The sequence below is a fragment of the Periophthalmus magnuspinnatus genome, chromosome 3, assembly GCF_009829125.3.
Source record: "Periophthalmus magnuspinnatus isolate fPerMag1 chromosome 3, fPerMag1.2.pri, whole genome shotgun sequence".
NCBI lineage: Eukaryota > Metazoa > Chordata > Actinopteri > Gobiiformes > Gobiidae > Periophthalmus > Periophthalmus magnuspinnatus.
The window spans coordinates 8,494,390-8,508,997 of NC_047128.1; the positions used below are offsets into that span (position 1 = coordinate 8,494,390).

Below are 14,608 nucleotides of genomic sequence, written 5' to 3' on the forward strand. Positions count from 1 at the left end.
GAGAGGATCTGGGGACAGCAACAAGTTGACCAGTGAGCAGTCTTTCTTGTGCTGAGGTTGGGATCAGTCTCCAGGAGGGATGGGACGAAATTAAAATTTAGACTCACTATTATTTTGACCAAAATAATTGCAATTAATGACATTATCACAATAATTATTAAACCAAGGTTCAGTTTGCAGGTGTCTGAGTGATCACCTTTATTGTTTTTTTGTTGTTTTTTTTTGCTGCAAGTGAAAGTAACAATGAATGAATAATAAATGTGTCATTATTATATAACTATTGACTATAAAAAAAAACATAGGAACCAACCTGAGAAAGCCCCCAGAAAAGGGATATAATAAAGAATATGCTGGCATCGCAGGCATCAGCTGTGCAGAATGCTATTTAGCTAGCGCTAACTGAGCAATAGGAAAGTTGACACAAATGCATACCATTATTCATACAAATCCAAACTAACACAAACTACATTCAGTCCTTTATTTCACATGGTATGTTACTTACGACGGATATTTTCAACTCAAGTTTGTCAAACAATTCAGAATCGTTGTCTCACAAATGTGCATGCAAGCTGCTCATGTTTGCCCCCGAAGTCGCAAGTTTTTTTCGGCAGGCTCTGCAGAAGGTAGCTCATCGCCTTGTTGGTCTTATTTTTCAAAGCAATAATAATTCCACACATCAGACTTCACCTTCTTGAGTGGATGATATAAATGTGTGGCGTCATGCAGATCCAGATCCACTGCCTGCCCACTAGCCATGAGCTATTTGTTTATTTTGAACTTTAGCAAAATAAACAAATGCAGTACCCTCTGTGAATGCTATGTTAATAGAGCCATACGTTCGTGATCGCAAGTCCGGTGATGGTTTATGGGCTTAAAACTGCACATAAGTCAGGAGTTTTATCTATGCTAACTAAACCAGTCAATATGTGAATGGAGCATTTGTTTTTTGATTATATAATATACATTGCAATAACAGGACGATAAAGTATTTTTCATAGAATTAGAATAGCTGGAAAATCGTTGACCGAGCCCGTTTAGTCTGATAACCCACTTCTGTGTCCCCTCCAGCCAAGAAGCCCAATGTCATATTTGCGCTGACACTCCATGGCGGCCATCTTGGTTTCTTCGAGGGCGCCGTGCTCTTCCCACAGCCGCTCACCTGGATGGACAAGGTTATCGTGGGCTATGCTAATGCCATCAGCCAGTGGGAAAAGCAGAAAGTGCAGTGCCAAAGCAGCCCACAGAGCCAGGAGGAGGCATGCCTGGAGCAGAAAGCATAGAGAGCCCACCAGAGGAACCAAACCTGAACAACTGCGCTCTTCTGGTGCTGCCCTCTCCTGGCCCACTCATGCCTTTACACTTCACAATATACAAACTATAACTAAAGCCAGTTTGAACAAGTCTGCTAATGGAGACTTTCATATGCTGAGGGGTGAATTCAAACTTCTTTTTTTAAGAGCACAAGATCCTCCAGGAGAAGTGAAGAAAGTGCTATCTGCTGAGGCCCTATCTTCTGGCTGTCGCCTGCTGTCTTCTACATGGCAAAAAATGAATTTCTTGCAGTTAAAATGATGAATTCTGCATATAAAATTTTATTTATTAGTATTGACTAGTTATGGTTATAGATTAGGGTCGGGATTTTTATGATGTGAAATTTTTTAATACATTTCAAGACACATTTATTTACCAGTGGGGTCAGAAAATTGTTCCAGATTTATGTAACCTTTTCAAGCTAAATTACTTTGAAATCTGTCAGAAATATCCTGAAACAAGTTAAAGACACTGTTCCTGTCTTTAAAATGAACTAGTTCTGTTTTTCACGTTTGCAGTAGTCCAACGTTATTCCAATATATCTGTTATGGACCAAGACATATTTTGCTCAAATACATGGAGAAAATCTGGTGCAAGGCTTTTAAATGTTACATCATACACACAGTTAAATGTCACCTAATCAAATAACTCAAACCCAGATTCAAATTTTGAATTCAAGCTATTTAAATTAAAAGAAGATTTTCATTTTTGCCATGTCTTCTTCTGAAAGTGTGACTTAGTGGAGCTATGCATGTTCTGGCCTTGTGTTGTTTAGGTTCCCTCAGTGCAGTCTGTGGTTTTTACAGTAGTACACATGCAGTAGTGCAGTAATGCTTTTCCATGTACTGAAGGCCTGTTGTGAAATGGCTGTACTTTAAATGGTGTGAACCTTTAGCCAGGGCTGAGCCAGACCACATTCCCATGGGCTTTCTCAGTGCACTTTACACTTGTCTTGGGCATCAGTACAGATGGGAGATTATCAGAGGATTGTAGGAGAAGGAGAGTGTAGGAGTATATGTTCTATAGAGGTGACATCGCACCATTTGGAGTCTTAGCTTTGAGTGGGATGGCTTTTTCTCCTGAAAGAGCTCAAAACACATCTACAGTGTGACAGAGTTGCTAAAACTACAACTCTGCTTAATATTTGGCTTGTACCTGGCATATACCACGACATAACTGGGTTTCTACCACTGTTTACTTTAGTAACAGTTAGCTAAACAGTAACTGCAGGATATGCTCACATTTATTACTGATACAGACTTAGGGATCAGACACAGTTGAACTGAACCTTTCTCTCCTTGATGTTTCTGAGTTCATGTGTTATGGAAATTGTTGTAGGGCAAGTTGAAGTGTATTTTATCTTAACATGCCATATCACTCAGTTTTGTCGGAAAATGCATCAGAACAAGACTGTCAGTGCATAACCTCTATGAAGCTGAGGGAGAGTGTCTTCATTGACCTCTGTACTTTGTAGTGGGCTCTGTGATTAGCTGAACATCTGGTCCACCATTTGACACTTTGAGCTAATGTTTGAAGAATCCTTTTTCATAGTTTTACATCACACTTTTTGGTCCAGATGATTTGCTGTTCAGATTATTCACAACATTATACTTAAGATGAGCAACATCAATCTTCACAATTAGGGTTTGATCTTGCCTTACTATTGTTGTATCAAGACACATGACCCAATCTATGCATGGGTGTCAAAGTGATGGGGCCACGTACTTTCAGTTAGGGTACTTTTTGATACTAGTACTTGCAAATTAGATTTTAGTAGATGGCCCTGAACAATAATAATGTCCTTAAATTCTATAACAAATTATTTTGAGCAAAAATTTGCTCTTTATATATGCCTTGAGTCATACTGGTCCTACCATAACTTTGATAGCTTTTAATGGTTCCCATGTGAATCTGCCATTAAAACCAAAGCCTAGTTGGCATAGATAAAAAGTAATAAAATCCAGCACAAGTTGTTTAAGTTGAGCTACTGTTGCTTGTGTGGGCCAGACTGACTGAGCTGTGAGGCCTGTGAGCCACTGACTCCACATCTGAGAGTGCACTTAGACATCGCACTGTGTGATAGACACGTCCGGCAGCATCCTGGGGCAGCTCCAGGGGCAGCCTCCAAGGGCAGCTCCTGGGGCATGTTGGCACTCCTCCTCCACCTGTGTGTGTTGTTGTAAGGGAAGACACACTGAGGCGATGGGGCTGTGAAAGCAGGGGGATGACAGGATTGGGCCGCTAAACCTGAAACAGCAGACCAAAACATGGAACAGGATAATCTCTTGAGAAGCTGGGACGATAAGACATGTTCATAACTTCCAATGCCTTATGTGTTTAACTAGTGGTGCAAATCAGGACAAAAGTATCAAACATTCATAGCACTAAAGCTTTTCTAATGACTTAACTGTCTAGGGCCATGTGTATACTGCTATCACACAAAGAACGGTTCTCAGATAGGAATTTTATGATGTCATCATTTCAGATGGAGGGAGGGGCCTGTATAATTCTATGGGGGATTCACTCTTTACGAAAGAAATATCCAAATGTATGACCTACAATTAACCTTATCATTTAGGAAATGGCTCGTACTTGTCTTGGGTGATGAGTAATGGCACCACTTTCTGAAGATACTGTTAGATTTTCATTTCACTCTCGTTCCTTTGTAACCTGGCTCACAGATTAATATGTGTAGCACTCTTAACTGAGTTCTACACATTTATCAGTCTGGAATGGTTCTCGCTGAGAGTGAATGGGAAAAGGTGGAAAGACGTGATGACTATTTGAATCTGATTGGTTGAAGAGTCACAACAGCTGGCTTCTGCACAAACCTCAGTACTGCTCTGTGATTGGTCTGCCGGCTGCTTGGCAAATTTGATCCTTACAGCGGGACTATCTTAAGTTGGATTCTCACAAATATCGTGAGAATCCGTCTTGTTGTGCAAGGTTAACTCCTATGTGCTGACAGAGAAGATGTTGAACTTTGTAAGAATCCGTCTTACAAAGTTCAACATCTTATCAAGCTTATCCACATGAAATGAAAATCTGACAGCTAAACAGCTAATTCCACCATAGAATTCTGAGATATCCTTCAGCTCAGTTTAAATGCTAGAGATTCTAGAATGTTAGAATGGAACAAACTGCGTTCACGCGATATTACAAGGTGTGCAGGCAAATCTACATGTCTTCTTGTGTCATCCTCATTTTTCTAAACTCTGTGGTGCCATCTGCTGTCAGGGAAACATCACTTCAAGTGCCAGTCCTGAGGCCCACATGCCCAGTTCAGGGCCCTCACCACAGAGTCAGGGACCCCTCACTGTACAGTACCATGCAGTATAGTCGAGGGCCCCTCACAGTGCAGTACAGTAAAGTCAGGAGTCAGGGGCCCCTCACAGTACAGACCAGGCCCCAAGCCTTGGCCCGTATCACCAGCATCAGCCTGCAGCCAGGCCATAAGAACCACTCTACTATTGATCATATATTTGCCTCCCTTTTTTTCACATTTTTGTCAAATTGGATGTAAGTTTTTATTATTTTTTTCCCATTGTATTTTGTTTAGCATTTTTATTGTAGAGTGAGTTAGTGACTGACCAAAAATCTATGTCAAGAAGTGTTCCATTGATGGATAAATATATAATATAGAGATGTAACTATTTTAAGGGACCAGGGGGACACTTTCAGGCAATAAGACGTCACTATTCGACCAATCTTATACTGTATTGTTTTATCATAATTGAGTTTTTAGCCCAGCATTTTTGATGTGCCTGCATCTTTCCAAATCCATTGTAAGTTTTTTCAGCTTATTTACAGTTTTTTGTTGTGTTTAATTTGCTATTTAATTTTATCCAGACACATTCAGTCATGCTCACTGATGTCGATCACTGGGTACTTTTGTTGAAAATAAAATATATGTGGGGAAATATGGTTATGGTTGAAAAATAAATTATTTTCTCAAAAGAAGTATTGCCTCTGTGTATTGTGTGTACTGTAATAGAGATTGCTGTGTACTTGCTCTCACACATAAAATTACAGTCACAAGCGAGCTAGCATTAGCCAACTGTTTTTTTACACCTAAACAGGACCATAAATGAATGTATTGATCACAGGCTCCTCAAAAATGTGCTGTTTAACCCCTCAACGTTCGCCTTTACAACTTTACAGCAATGTACGTATATTTCTGCGTCACCAATCTACAAATCAAATGAAATCTATAGCTCTCATCTTTCTGAATATGCAAACCATTTTCACCTGCAATCACCACAGTGCTGACAGGAAAGCCGTTTTTACAGAGAAGTTAGAAATGTGGATTTGGACATCACTTAACTTTGAGCGCTCTGGTTCTGTTAAACATCAACATATTCACAGAAAATGGGTCTCATTTGTTCCGTACAGGTCCAGAGAATATAATGCAGTGAAGAAATTATGTCCACAAAAGATGTTAGATCCTGCATGTCCAATCTGCTGCCTCAACGTGAAATCTGCTCCGTCACTTTTTTGCATTTCTTTTGTCGATTTCAAGCATTCGACGGAGTATAAGGGTCACTTAAATAAAATAAATTATGTGGGTGCTACGAGAATAAAGTCGCAATATTACGAGAATAAAGTCGCAATATTACGAGAATAAAGTCGCAATATTACGAGAATAAAGTTGCAATATTACGAGAATAAAGTCGCAATATTACGAGAATAAAGTCGCAATGTTTCGAGCATAAAGTCGCAATGTTTCGAGCATAAAGTCGCAATATTTCGAGCATAAAGTCGCAATATTTCGAGCATAAAGTCGCAATATTTCGAGCATAAAGTCGCGATATTTCGAGCATAAAGTCGCAATATTACGAGCATAAAGTCGCAAAATTACGAGCATAAAGTCGCAATTTTACCAGAATAAAATCAAAGCCTGAAAAAGTCGTAATTTTATGAGAATAAAGTCATAGTACTATGAGAAAAAAGTCGTAATATTACAAGAATAAAGTCGTAATTTTATGAGAATATAGGCTGCTGTGCGTGAATGAGTGAGTAGTGTGTTATGCATTATGGAGTATTTGGAGCATTTTGTTCAGATATACTTTCAACTGGGGTTTACGCATACGCATACTGTGTCTTTTAGCCCACCATCACCACACTTTCATCAGTATGTATCAAGTATCAAGTACTTTGAAGGGACACTGCCAGCATTTGAGTTTGTTTAGTCAGAGGAACCATACAGATTTGGAAGAAAATGCTATATCTGAACAAAATGCTCCAAATTCTTCATAATGCACTAGTCACTCATTCACGCACAGCAGCCTATGTTCTCATAAAATTACGACTTTATTCTCGTAGCACCCGCATAATTTATTTTATTTAAGTGACCCTTATACTCCATCATACAAGCATAATAAACTTTTGACAGCGCTAACTTTTTTCCTCAGTGCAAAACAAACTTGTTAGCTAGTGAATGACACCAAAGTTGGCCAATAAGGTGGGGGTTGTGGGTTACTGGAGCCCCGGACAGTGAATGAGTGCTACAGATGACTGAAAGTTTACGCCCCACTCTCCCCCTTGTAGAATCAAGCAGTTACATTACAAATGTTTAGTGATGTTTTCCTCTTACAGCCAATGAGCAGCGGAATACAACGATGCATGACATGCAATGGTTTCCCGTAAACAGACGAAGTATGCTGTGCCCGTAAAAGGAGGAGACTGGATGTAAAGATCCGCGCGGAAAATTATTATTATTATTATTTTACGCACTGTTTTGCAGCGTTTACAGCATTTGCATTTTAAACATGACGAAACGGACAAAACAAAATCAGTACACAACCGAGGACACTGTGTATGTTTGTGCAAGTTAACCTTGAGGTATCTCGGACCTGGAGCGATTTGTGGAACCGAGTGACGATTGAGATTCAGGACCTTATGTTTTGATGGATGCTGTTCCTGTTCGTGGTTTATTCTGCTATTGACTTAATTGTGGGTCAAATATATCATGTGTAATCATTAGCATTAGCTGCGCCCCTCCAACCATTCACGTACACACCACTTGGGTGAAGTGTCTTGCCTAAGGACACCACTGAGCCACTGTCGCATAATGACTGGCACACTTTACAATCATGTATAGTGTGTTTTCAGTTTCCAGTGTGTGTTTTTTTACATTTTGCAGTGTGTGTGTTTGTTCACTGTTTGCAGTGTGTAGTTTGTAAATATATATTTATTTTGACCCATACCACTTGTTTTGACTATATTTTATATACAAATATACATTTTATATTGTGTTTTGATATGATATATATAAATGTACAGTAATAGAGCAGCTGGGTGTGCAGATACAGATTCCTCTCAGTGTGAGCTTTCAGTAGAGGCTCATTGATGTCTGTCGGTTGAAACATTCAAAGGTTATTGCATTTTTTCCAAACATTCTCCAAATGCCTCCATTTGGATAGATTTGGAGAGACCTGGACTTACTAATGATAAAATAAAAACGGAAAATAAAATGAGTGTAGAACTCGCATTTTTATACATATTGACCTCAAATTTGAAAGGTGAGTGGTCAACAACATTTTCAGTTGAGATATAGTGTATTTTGTCCCCAGCTACCTACTGCAGCTTTCTACACCTTCATTTCAACAAAAAAATGTAGGCGAAGATGAGAAAAATTATTTTTTATGTGTGTTCCAAAGTGTATAGATGCTTACCAGACATACTTACAGTGATTCTGACACCAGTGGGTAAAACTATAGGGTGTTACCTTTACAAAGACCCCAAACTTGTGTATTTACTACTGGGGGTTCAATAATGGTGATCATTTTAATTTCAAAACAAAGGCAATTTCACCAAAATGACCCAGAATGGTAAGGGGTTAAATCCATTTTATACTTTTTATAATCTTAAAACTTTTTTTGTCAGTGTTTGCTAATGTGTGCATTGTTTCACCATTGTAACCCCCAACACCCCCAGTGTAATGTCACTGTGAAGTATCAATTTGACTAACTAAAACTACTTGACAAAAAAAGGGAAAAAAATTCCTTGCACTTTGAACGGAATTTTGAGCATTGATGACATAGAGGCATAGTTTTAGAACTCAGCTAGTCCCTTTTTTTCTTCATTTTCTTTTCATTTTCAACCTGATCTTAACTGCTTTAAAGCTATGATTAATCTATGCCACTGGCAGAGGTGGGTAGTAGTTTTTGAATCTTTATTTCTTCTATAAATCCATTGGAAACTGTCATATTCTAGCATTTTATAGCAAATAATAAATCAACTGAAGCTCACCGCTGGATTCGAACCCATGTCCCCCATGTGAAAATCTGATTATATATATATACAAACAAGGTCTGCATCAGGTGCTGGGGAACCAGCACCTTGATGAGACATGGACTACTGGAAAAAGACGGAAATGGGCGAGATGCGAGAACAAGGCTCTGTTGGAATACTACTACTCCAGTGACCTGAGTCAGAGGGATTACACGAACAGGATGTGGGGAAAATGTATAATAAGTATTACACTGAACAATGCAGCGATTGACCTGAAAGATAAGATCATGGCCTCAATGAACACAAGGTAGCTACAGAGGCTAAATAAAGAACCATCTGATTAGCACCAGGCAGTACAAATAAACCAGCTGCTAAGGGATGGGATTCACTCTGAATTGCTAAAACGAAGGGCATACAACCCTGATCCAAAAGGAGTACAGTCCCATCCAATAACCTGTCTCTCAACAACATGGAAGCTCATGTTAGGCATCATTGCAGCAAAGAGAAGTGGGCACATGGATCAATACATGAGCACAGCACAAAAGGGCATCAGCAAAGATACCAGGGGAGCCAAACACCAACTCACTGCTGTTCTGCATAGGTCTGAACCCCCTCAGCCAAATAATCAACAATACTGGCCATGGATACTGACTCACAAAAGTCACCTCTTCTACATGGATGACATCAAGCTAAGAATGAGCAAAACATTGACTCACTGATCCACACCACCGGAATCTACAGCACAGACATTGGAATGTCATTCGAGCTTCAGAAGTGTAGCCAGATGGTGACAAAGAGAGGGAAGTTAGTCCACACAGAAGGCATCCTATTCCCAGAAGGAGCAATAGTAGAAACTCAGGACCACAATGTATCCCACAAGCAAATGGAAACCTTGAAGAGGAAACAAGGAAAGCAGCCATGGCCAAATACCTCCAACAACTAAGGCAAGTCCTATGGAGTCAGCTCAAAGGCAAGAAGACCCAGGCAATAAACAGCTACACCCTTCCAATAATCAGACACCCAGCAGGAGTCATAAGCTGGCCAAAGAAGGAGCTACAGACCACAGACATTAAGACATGAAAGCTGCTGACCATGCATGCAAGGGTCCATCTCAAATCCAGCACCCTGAGACTGTACACGAGCCATAAGGAAGGAAGCCGAGGACTAGAGAGCATGAAAGCCACTGTCCAGGATGAAACATCCAAGATCTGTAAGTATATCAAGGCCCCAAAAGAGAAAATGCTCAGCGAATGTCTCAGACAGTGGAGCGCAGAGGAAGAGGTGCTGGAGGTGCCATTATGGGCTGCACAGGAGCAGATCTTGAGCACTAGAGCAACAGCAGCCCAGATCTACCACACCAGACCCAAGACCCAAGCTGTACAAAGAGGCCCCTGAGACAATCCAGTACGTAACTGCAGAGTATAAGCTGCTGGCTTCCAGGTACAGACTGATCGATTGGTGATGGCAAACTAAATGGACATTGTGGTGGCGGATAAACAGCAGAGCAAAGTCACTGTGGTGGACATTGCAGTACCAAGTGATGGAGACATCAGGACAAAGGAACATAAGAAACTAGAGAAATACCAGGGGCTCAAAAAAGAGCTAATGAAGGCACCCCGAGTGCTCCAGTGACTACAGGCAAACTGGCTACAGCAGATTCCAGGAAAAAATATCAGACATCTCAGTCCAGACGTCGCAGTCCGTGTGAACAGATTCATACAGACTACATTGCTGCCCCTGTGTGAGACAATTCACTCTACATTCACTTACTACATTTCTTAACTGCAGCGCACTGTATTTTACTCAGAAGACATGTCAAACACTGTCCACTGTCACTGAACCTTCTCACTGCAATACTCAGTTACTTTTAAGTTTTACTTTTCAGAGTACCTTTCTAGCAGCATATTTACAGTAATATTTGTATTGAAGTGACAGTACTCTTACAAACGTTGATAATATGAAATGATTTGGACATTTGTGTTTCTTGCAGCTCCTTCAGATATGATTCAGTTTGTCTCATTGTTGTGTCCGTCCTTTGAAAATACCAGATTTTGTGCATTATTTAATATTTTGTCCTTCAAATTACATTTTACATAATTTCAAATATAAATCATATAAAGTTACTTGAGTAGTTACTTCAGTAGAACCTTTCCCAAATACTTGTTTACCTACTTTCAAGTCATTTCTTTGACCACTATTTGTACTTCTACTTGAGTAATATTATTTTGAAGTAACATTACTTTTACTTGAGTACAATTTGTGGCTACTCTACCACCTCTGGGCACAGGTCATATGGTGTGCAAATCAGGTGAAAAATATCAAACATTTCTAGAGCAAATTTCGCAAAACTGGTCTGGGGAATCTTATATTTAGTTTGATTCAACACATTTAGGCATCAATTTCTAGAAGCTATTACAGAGTGTATAAACTGGAAGAGCAAACTCCACACAGAAAAGCAGTATATTTCAATATTTCAGACCCAGAACAGACACTGTAGTGGGCAGCTCAGTGCATGCAGATACAAGCTTCTATCCATCTCCCATCTTAGTGCATTACCTTTAACTGTGCAGGATTATAGGCCTGTGTTCTCCGTTTAAAATATGGCAGGTTAGACTACTCATTTTAATAACACAGTTAACATCATTATATTTAAGATTTTATTCAGAATCTTGTCTAGTCTTTTCTCGTTGGACCGGAGAAACAGATATTGCATATGGAGAGGTAACTGCATAACTGTTACCTTGCAATCACACTGTTAACAAGGGCCAAAACCCTTGTGCAATGGTTGTGTAATCCCTCAGTCTTCCAGGTATGATCAATAGCAAAAGAAAAATGTATTTCAACTGGTCAGAGGTTTTAGAGTGAAGATGTTTCACGACTCATCCAACTGCCACTCACATTAGTATAACGAAGTACATTTTTGGGGTAAGTGGACTTTTTTGAGTAAATTATTAAACTTGTATTTGTAACTGAGTATACTTGGAACCATGTAATTGTAATTAGTTTCATTTTACATCATATAAGTTATTGAATACAGTCCCACTCTGCTCCTCTCTATACTAACAAACATAGCGGCATCGCCTGCTCTGAGAGCTCAGAGAATACGGTTTAAAACAACCAATGTACACTTTTTGTATAAAAGTGTGATCAAAAATGCTTGTAAAATTCTGTTAAAAAGTAACTAGTAATGAAGTAGTTTTTATGCATACATACTTTTACTTAAGTAAAAATTTCAGTTCTCATTTCACCACTGATAATTTGTAAAACATGAATCTGTCAAATTCAAGTGGGACTACACCCCTAAATTTCATCCACATGACTTTTCAAATAGAGCTGCTCAACTGGGCAGTGCCTGAAGGACTAAAGGGAAGAGGAAGGGGGAAGGGGGGTGCGGTCGGGAGGACTAAGGGTGAGAGTCAGGGTGGAGGAGGGGCGGGGTCAGGAGAACTAAAGTAGAGAGTGAGGGGGAGAAGGGGCGAGGTCTGGAGGACTGGGAGAGTGAGGGGGCAGGAGGGGTGAAATCTGAAGGACTAAAGCAGGGGTCACCAACCTTTTTTAACCTGAGAGCTACTTTATGGGCACTGAGTCATACGAAGGGCTACCAGTTTGAGACGCTCTTCTGAAATAACAAATTTTCTCAGTTTGCCTTTAGTTATACATTATTAATAATGATAAATGATAATCATCTATGTGAACACACTGATCATGTTGCAAGACACTGATCACATTAATAATTTCTCAAAATAATTATCAACAATGAGCAAGGAGGGAAACAGATATCAGTATTCAGCACTTTAACTTTACTAATCTTAGTAATTGTTAAATTTCCAGATGACACTTACATCACTACATCTCATAGGAAAAGTGTCCCATTTTCACTATCCATTGACAAACTTTTTTTTAACAAAACATAAATAATACACATTGCACCATGTTTCATAAAGTTATCAATTATGTAATGTTAAAGAAAAATAAGCTTACATATTTTTAAATAAACGGTTGCGTTGTGTGACTTTTTCACCGGTGTCGTGAAAAAAAGCCTGTTGTTTACCCAAAGCTGCGTTTAGCTCTGGGCTTATTCTGCCCATAGTGTGCGCCCCCGTGGGGAGTGTGCGCCCCCGTGGGGAGTGCGCGTCCCCATGGGTAGTTAGTGTGGAACTTTGTGAGACATAGTGAAGTGTCCCTACACATTGTGCCGCTTTGCCGTCACCACAGTCGCTCCGCAGATGAGATACGCGCAGGTTTCTTTTACTGTCTTAAATCGTTGTGAAAATTATCTCTTTATTTTCTACCATGTTTTGGAGTAAGAAACTGCATTCAGCGCATCGTCACAGCGCTCGCGAGCGAAGCACTGGTTTTGTCACGCGCACAATACTGACCTTTGAAGTGAGTAGGTCAAAGTTAACCTTAACTTATCTAAACTTCACGTATAATGAACATATGTTTAAGATATTGTCATTTTTAAATCTATATAAACGCAAGGGTGATAAAAAAAAAAAAAATAGCAACAGAATAAGATTAAATTTTAGATGCAGCTCATTAATGAGTTGTGCTATTTTTAGAACCGGTCTGCGGGCGACTCATCTGGGGCTTGGGGGCGACATGGCGCCCGCGGGCATAGGGTTGGTGACCCCTGGACTAAAGGGAAGAGTGAGGGGGGAGGAGGGGCGGGGTCTGGAGAACTAAAGAAGAGAGTGAGGGGGAAGAGGGGGAAGGTAGGGAGAACTAAAGGGGAGAGCGAGGGAGGAGGAGGGGTGGGGTCTGGAGGACTGAAGGGGAGAGTGAAGGGGGAGGAGAGGCAGGGTCTAGAGGTATAAGGAAGTGACTAACAGGTATCCACACTTCAAACTCTGCTCCTGCACCTAGGTGTTTGTGATCAGAAACACCTATCTGTAATCAGGGCAGTCCTGTGTAATGTGGATTTAGTGTTTAGTTTCACTTTAAGTACACTTTTGGCTACAGTACTTACACTTGTAATTGAGTGCATGTAACTTTACTTTTACTTAAGTACTCTTTTCACCACAGTAACATACACATGTGGACAAAATTGTTGGTACCCTTCAGATAATGGTCACAAAATTGTTGGTACCCTTCACAATGGTCACAGAAATAACTTGAATCTGACAAAAACAAAATAATAAATAAAAAATTTATGAAATTTAACCAATGAAAGTCAGACATTGCTTTTCGACCATGCTTCAAAGAATGATTTAAAAAAAAAAATTTACTCATGAAACAGGCCTGGACAAAAATGATGGTACCCTTAACTTAATATTTTCTTACACAACCTTTTGAGCAATCACTGCAATCAAATGATTCCTGTAACTGTCTATGAGACTTCTGCACCTCTCAGCAGGTATTTTGGCCCACTCCTCATGAGCAAACTGCTCCAGTTGTCTCAGGTTTGAAGGGTGGCTTTTCCAGACGGCATCTTTCAGCTCCTTCCAAAGATGCTCAATAGGATTTAGGTCAGGGCTCGTAGAAGACCATTTTAGAATAGTCCAATGTTTTCCTCCTCATTCTTGGGTGTTTTTACCTGTGTCTTTTGGGTCATTGTCCTGTTGCAAGACCCATGACCTGCGACTGAGACCACTAGCCACTGTGCTGCCTACACACAAAAACAAACAGGAAAATCAAACAACAGGAAAAATCAGACAAAACCAGAAAAATCGGCCAGGCGAGGAGGAGGGAGGGGGGCGGAGGAGGGCCAGGCGAGGAGGAGGAAGACCAGGCAAGGAGGAGGAAGACCAGGCGAGGAGGAGGAAGACCAGGCGAGGAGAAGGAGAGCCGGGCGAGGAGGAGGAGAGCCAGGCGGACACTTTACCATCTGTTACCATTCGTTTTACCCGTCTCTTTGATTTGTCATAAATTTTTATCCTGCGGCCACATCCAGGGAGGTTGGCTACAGTCCCATGGATCTTAAATTTCTGAATAATATGTGCAACTGTAGTCACAGGAACATCAAGCTGCTTGGAGATGGTTTTATTGCCTTTACCTTTAACATGCTTGTCCATAATTGTCTTTCTAATCTCCTGAAACAACTGTTTACTTTGCTTCCTCTGGT

General features: G+C 40.2%; 1 protein-coding gene across 1 annotated transcript in view; it reads left to right on the forward strand.

Moving 5' to 3' along the window:
* LOC117391745 (monoacylglycerol lipase ABHD2-like) overlaps positions 1–5,264 on the forward strand; it is a 61,627-nt gene extending 56,363 nt beyond the window's left edge. Inside the window, exon 11 of the mRNA XM_033989654.2 lies at positions 1,069–5,264. Within this exon, the coding sequence (XP_033845545.1) occupies positions 1,069–1,280 (212 nt within the window). The 3' untranslated portion in view covers positions 1,281–5,264. The remainder of the gene's footprint in view (positions 1–1,068) is intronic.
* Positions 5,265–14,608: the final 9,344 nt, after the last annotated feature.